Source organism: Lactuca sativa, chromosome 8, assembly GCF_002870075.4.
Source record: "Lactuca sativa cultivar Salinas chromosome 8, Lsat_Salinas_v11, whole genome shotgun sequence".
NCBI lineage: Eukaryota > Viridiplantae > Streptophyta > Magnoliopsida > Asterales > Asteraceae > Lactuca > Lactuca sativa.
In genome coordinates this window covers 91686774-91693840 of record NC_056630.2, presented here as the reverse complement: position 1 = coordinate 91693840, position 7067 = coordinate 91686774, and the positions used below count along the sequence as shown (strand labels likewise).

Below are 7067 nucleotides of genomic sequence, written 5' to 3'. Positions count from 1 at the left end.
TTGCTATAAGAATAAGTACCATATCAACCATCGTTATGTATATAATTTACATATTATATGATAATTATTCTTAAAATAATAAAATTAGTTTAAAAGTTACTAAAAGAATAATTTTTTACAGAAATAATGAAAATAAAAAACTGAAATTACCAATATATCCTTTATACCGGGATCAACTTTTATCTATGTTGATGACTTATGCATCGATTTTGGGTATATTTTTGTTTTCTTTGGCATTAATACAAATATTTTCACAATGATGAAGAATTTAAAAAAAGGGTAATTAGGATTCCTTTAAAATCACCCCAAAAATTGTCCCAATTCACAGCCTCCACTTTTGGTAATTAGTAAAGCATCCCCACAGAAAAAGGTGGTGGGCAAAAAAGTTGTTTTTGTACACAATGTTGATGGTGGTGATGATGGTCATGATTGATGCTTCTCTATAACAATCTTTTACTCAACCAACACTACCAACAAACAAAGAATCTCTCTCTCTCTCTCTCTCTCTCTCTCTCTCTCTCTCTCTCTCTCTCTCTCTCTCTCTCTCTCTCTCTCTCTCTCTCTCTCTCTCTCTCTCTCTCTCTCTCTCTCTCTCTCTCTCTCTCTCTCTCTCTCTCTCTCTCTCTCTCTCTCTCTCTCTCTCTCTCTCTCTCTCTCTCTCTCTCTCTCTCTCTCTCTCTCTCTCTCTCTCTCTCTCTCATAGTAGGTTAAAAAAGAATTCCTCCTCATCCCCATTTTGTTAATTTCATTCAAGATTTCTTGAATGAAAAACACCCACATGAAGAAACACGAAAAAACACCAATTTAGTGACAGAAAAATCTCTCTTTTTGTTATATCATTTCAAGATTTCTTGAATGGTACCCACTAAAACACCCACTTGAAAATCTTCTTGTTTTTGTTCATATGATCTCAAGATTTCTTGAATTATAAACACCAAGTTGAAAAAAAAAATCCTTCTTTTTGTTCATATGATTTGAAGATTTCTTGAATCATGAACACCCACATGAAAAAATATTAAAAAGAGCAAATTTAGTAGATATGGAGAAAAAGTGTGGTTGTTGGTCTGTTTTAAGGCGTAGTGTTAGCTCTGGTTCTTGTAAGCCCTCTGTTGAAACAAGAAGAAACTCTGCGACTTCTTTCCCAAGAACCAGTCTTGTTTATGATGCAGGTATTATATCATTCTTTTTATTTGAAATTTTTTCTCCATTTTTTGTATTTTATTGTGAATATAATCTTGTTTTGTGATATATATATATATTTGTTTGTCTTTGCTCTGTCTCGTTTGTTTGTAACTCTTATCCGAGAAACTGTTGATTTTGTAGTTTAGTAAAAGTAAATGACTAAAATACCCATCAGAGGATCTACATTTTAATGTATGGCGATTCAATTCAGTGGCATCGCTTGTTGTTGTTTGATTCAAGACAACGAACAAAATAATTAATTTTAATTTAGAATATGGCAAACTAAAAAGGTCGAAATGTTTTAAAAACATTTATATAGAAATGTTTAACTGAAATTCCTCTTAATTTTTATGATTCATAAACGTTTTCATTTCTACTCTAATAAATAAAGATCTTTTTGCCATCTCATATTTTTATTCATTTTACCCATTTAATTTTATGGTTGTTTTAAATTAATTTTTATTTCACATGTTATTTTATGATTTTTCTATTTTATTAAATTTTATATATTATTTGAATATAATAATAAATGTATATCAATTTCATTAATAAATTTTCTTTTCTAATTTCAAAATTATTAAATTAAAGTTTCATTAATTTCCTTTATTTATTTATCTAAATCATTTGTTTAAATTTAAAAGAGAAAAAAAATATTTTAATTTTTATGATTCAATATTTTTCTTATTTTTCTTATAAATTTAAACTTCTCAAATATTTCAAATTTTATATTTAAATTTTCTTTTAAATAAACCTATGTAATATATGAGTCTCACACCTAATGTTTTAATAATAGAATAATTTGATTTATGGATTTTATCGGCAAGGAAAAAATAGTTTTTAACGGGTCCCGTTTATCGGGTGAAAAACATATCGCTATGGAAAATAATATTTATATTATTTTTTAAATTGAAAAATAATGTTTTACTCATTTGTTGATTTTAAACAATTGGTCACCCAAATGACAAAATATTGTTTAGTAACTTTATTTATAGCATTAGCATTGTTTACTTTAAAAGTTTAAATGTTTAAACATGACAAAATATTGTATGGTATGATGTTTCAGCAACAGAAACCCGATACTTAAATGCTAGCAACAGGGAGATGTGTGCTCCTAACGAACCTCAAAACTCTTCGGATTTGAACCTAGACGTGCCTCAGTCAGACTTGTCTCAATCAGATAAAAAGCCGTGTCAGCTTCTTCAATTCAGTTTTCATGAATTGAAGTCAGCAACTGGAAATTTCAGACCGGATAGCATACTAGGTGAAGGTGGATTCGGGTTTGTTTTTAAAGGATGGATTGAGGAAAATGGAACCGCCCCAGCTAAACCCGGGTCGGGTATAACGGTCGCGGTAAAGAGTTTGAAACCGGATGGTCTTCAAGGTCATAGAGAATGGGTGGTTAGTATATCACTATATTGTTTAATTTTATATAATACAACTCATTAATGCATGATATCAGCAATTTAAAACCTAGAATCAACAAACTTTGGGAAATATACAAGTTTTAATGCAAGATGTATAAATGACTTTGGATTGGTCAATAGGTTTACTCTTCTAGGACAAAGCTAGTGGTACATACTACATAGATGAGGTTGTTGCTTTTCTTTGCATTGGTGGTAGAACTTTGGTACAACCTATTAATGCATGGCTTTTGCTTGGTACAACTTATAAATGCATTGAGGTTATACGTACAAGACATTTCTATAAGTACACAATGTCTCTCTGGTGGTACCCTGGACATTGGAAAATGAAAAAGGGATAATGACTTAGAAGACCATTGAAGTTTTAAATTTGTTCAAAAAACACCATTCAAGTATTACATGTTCAAAAAACACCATCAAACTAAGACATATGTTCAAAAAATACCAACGAAGTACATATTCTGTTCAAAAAACACCATCTTTATGGTTTGGGGTAACTTACATGTTTAGCCCCTAACTTTTTTTTCTTAACTTGGACAGTCCGTAACGTTTATATTTATTTTTCCTTCGGACCATGATCGAGTTAAAAGACTAATATACCCTTTTTAGTTTCATTTAACATTCATTTTTATTACTTGTTAATTATTTATACAATTGATATATTTATAATAAATAATAACATAAATTGTATAAACAATTAATAAATAATATAAATAATGTTAAATGAAAGTAATAAGGGTATATTAGTTTTTTAACTCGATCAGGGTCCAAAGTCGAAGCAAATTTAAACTAAAGGGATCGTCCGAGTTAAAAAAAAAAAGTTAGAGACTAAATATGTAAGTTACCCCAAACCATAGAGATGGTGTTTTTTGAACAAAACATGTACTTGGTTAGTGTTTTTTGAACATATGTTTTAGTTTGATGGTGTTTTTTAAACATGTAATACTTGAATGGTTTTTTTGGAACGAATTTGAAACTTCAATGGTCTCTTAGGTCATTTTCCCAATGAAAAAATATCAATGTTTTTAATGTACAACACATTAATGCGTGGGATTCATATGGGTTGTACATTTTAAAGTACAAAACATTTGGTTAGAGATAGAGACATACGAATAGTACCACATGTCACCTTTCTTGGATGTTTGGGTTCTATTGCTCAATTCACTGATGCATGGATCATGAGTACAACTTAAACATGCATTGATGGGTTGTACCATGCAACACAACTAATGCATCGTTTTGTTGTTTGTGCAGGCAGAGGTGGATTTTCTTGGACAACTTCATCATCCAAACCTTGTTAAGCTCATTGGATATTGCATTGAAGACGATCAACGGCTACTTGTTTACGAATTCATGACACGTGGAAGCCTTGAAAACCATCTTTTTAGAAGTAAGTTTCTTCGACATTAAAAGAACCAAGATTTCTTTATTTTCCGGTAGCACATTAATGTTTTTAATTGTCATGAAACTTATATGTTTGTTCCTAAAAGTCAAAAATAAACTTTATTAATGGTAACATGGTTAAATTTCTTGAAGGAACCATACCCTTACCGTGGTCTAACCGGATCAAAATAGCGACGGGTGCCGCCAAAGGGCTAGCTTTTCTCCATGGTGGAACGGAACCTATTATTTATAGAGATTTCAAGACATCAAATATCTTACTCGACACCGTAAGTGCATTTGTTTAATTTTAGTCTTTTTAAATGGACTTTTATTTATGTGGTCAAAGGTTTGCATTTTGTTTCAATTCTAAACAATTAACGGATTTTGAGTATCTGATCTACATCTTACATCATGATGCTTCCGGGTGGTATTGTATACTAGCTTATGGGTATGTTGTAAGAATATTTCTTTTTTATTTTTTGTTCATTAGGAATATAACTCGAAGCTTTCGGATTTCGGGCTAGCAAAAGCAGGACCACAAGGAGATAAAACTCATGTCTCTACTAGGGTTGTTGGAACTTACGGCTATGCTGCTCCGGAGTACGTGATGACAGGTACAACTAATCATGCATGTTGTACAAGTTTTAAACTGGCAAAACTTTGTTGTGTTTTGTATATATACACGACAATTATCGATATAAGTTGTATGGAACTAATAGACGTTTTGTTTAAATTCAGGACACTTGACGTCTAAGAGCGACGTTTACAGTTTTGGAGTTGTACTTCTCGAAATTTTGACAGGACGAAGATCAATGGACAAGAAACGTCCTAGTGGAGAGCAAAATCTTGTTATGTGGGCCCGTCCATACCTAGCTGACAAACGAAAAGTCTACCAATTAGTTGATCCTCGATTGGAGCTAAATTATTCGGTTAAAGGGGTCCAAAAGGTGTCTCAAATAGCATACAACTGTCTGAGCCGGGATTCAAAGGCCCGACCCACTATGGATGAAGTTGTTAAGACCCTAACCCCATTGCAGGACTTGAACGACTTCGCCATTCTATCTTATCATGCTCGTATGTCTCAACAAGGTAGGCGTAAAAAGAAAATACCCGAAGGGACTCAAAATGTTTCTCGTACGGGTTCGGGCAAGCAACAATGTAAATAGAAGTTGTACGTTTTCTTTATGTTGGGGCCGAATTTATTCGGATTTTTAAGACGCATATGATGTAACTTTTTGGGTGTCAAATATTTGACAAAGCTAATGTTGGATTGATGACTTGTATATTATGTTTTGAGGTTTGTACATTCTTTGAATTATAGCCTAATTAATATGAGCCCAACTCTTTAAACCATTAAGTAGATATATGTGCATCGATACTAGGCATGCACAAACCGGATTTTTTTTAAACAGAACCGATTCTTTAAACCGGTTCGGTTCACTCCATAGCCAAGGAAAACCGGTTCACTCAAGAAATTAATCGAACCTATCTAAACCGCTTCGACCGGTTCTATACCGGTTCCAAACGATATAAACCGGTTTCAATGACAAAATTCTTGAATAGGTGTAAACCGGTGGTTCGGTTCACTGTGGACCGGTTCAGCATAAACCGATTTATCGGTTCTTTGACCGGTTCGGATCTTAAACCGGTTTTTCTGTGCACCACTAATTGACACAGACACATTGGCGATTTGGCAGGACCTAAAAGAAAACCCTTGGCCCATTGAACCGAAAAGGGGTTTTATAATTTATGGCAATTTATGTAATAAATATTTTCATCAAGTAAGAGCATTTTTAATGTTTAGTTTTTAAAAAGTTATTTTTTATATAAAAAGCATTTTGAACTTTTCTTTATCATCGGAGAATAAGATTTTTTTAAAGATTATTTCAAATATTTATTATCAACCGACCTTTTAATTTTCTTCAATTTGTTTGTTACATTTAATCCCTAATAATAATAATAATAATAATAATAATAATAATAATAATAATAATAATATATTTTATACAATAATAATTTTTAAATATTAGTCTTTACGAGGTTAACTAGTAGAGATTAGGGATGAGCTTTAGAACCGGACCGGTTCGGAACCAGAACCGGTTCGGAACCGGAACCGGTTTTCCTATATAATAAGAACCGGGAACCAGACCGCCGGTTCTAGTTCCTATCCCGGTTTTTCGGTTATTTTTCAAAGTAGAACCGGTTGAAATAATATAATATGCTATCTTCCGGAGCTTGTAAATGATTCAATATTTAACTAAATTATGACTTTTTACATTCTAAATTGAAGTACAAACACTAAATTAAATAATGAAAAAAGAATCAAGTAATTCCGACTTCATATGAGTAAGTTATGTGCATTTTAAAAGCGATGTCAGATTCTAAAAAAAATAAAAAATGCTGAAACAGAAAAAACGCAACATTGATATGTTATCTTCCGGGGTCTAACCAAAATATGTGTTTTTATAATCTAAAATGTAATACAAACACCAAATTACACATTGGAAAAAAAATAAGTAATTTTGACGTCATATGAATGAGTTATACACATTTAAAAAATTGGACAGATTAAAAAAACAAAAAAATAATGCTGAAATAAAAAAAAAATGCAACATTGATATGCTTTCTTTCGAGGCATATTTCTGATTCAATATCTAACCAAAACATATGTTTGTACCGTCAAAAATAAATTAAAAACTTCAAATTACATGTTGGAAAAAAATCAAATAATTCCGAATTCATAGCAGTGAAGTATGCACATTTTAAAAAATGAAAAAAATGTCAAACAGGTTCCGGTTTTTAGAACCGGGACCTGTTTTCATAAAAATGGAAAACCGGTAACCGGACCTATTTCCAATTCTGGTTCTGGTTCCGATTCGGTTCCGGTTCGGTTCCGGGTCCGACGATTCTAATGTTCATCCCTAGTAGAGATGTTTTAACCAAAGAACCTTTGACCCAGTGGTATTAAAAATTTAGGAATAGATGTTCTTTAATTAAGGTTGTAGGTTGAAATATTCGACTATCATTGAAAACGAAAAATTCTAGAATTAAAAATAAAGTAGTGATTATAAGTTTAAACCG

At 31.8% G+C, this 7067-nt stretch overlaps 1 protein-coding gene across 1 annotated transcript; it reads left to right on the top strand.

The window, feature by feature from the left end:
- The first annotated feature begins 686 nt into the window (after nucleotides 1-686).
- Nucleotides 687-5274, top strand: LOC111878243 (serine/threonine-protein kinase PBL35). The gene is made up of 6 exons (XM_023874748.3): nucleotides 687-1169; nucleotides 2246-2580; nucleotides 3858-3993; nucleotides 4140-4273; nucleotides 4477-4600; nucleotides 4725-5274. Exons 1-6 carry the CDS (start codon nucleotides 1040-1042, stop codon nucleotides 5150-5152), a joined length of 1287 nt encoding a protein of 428 aa, XP_023730516.1. The 5' UTR covers nucleotides 687-1039; the 3' UTR covers nucleotides 5153-5274.
- The last annotated feature ends 1793 nt before the right edge of the window (nucleotides 5275-7067 follow it).

Excerpts from the sequence above, each read along its gene's own strand:
- LOC111878243 (XM_023874748.3), top strand. The coding sequence starts at position 1,040 with ATGGAGAAAAAGTGTGGTTGTTGGTCTGTTTTAAGGCGTAGTGTTAGC. Across the intron at positions 4,274-4,476 it reads CAAATATCTTACTCGACACC|GAATATAACTCGAAGCTTTC; the intron begins GTAAGTGCATTT and ends TTTGTTCATTAG. Across the intron at positions 4,601-4,724 it reads TCCGGAGTACGTGATGACAG|GACACTTGACGTCTAAGAGC; the intron begins GTACAACTAATC and ends GTTTAAATTCAG.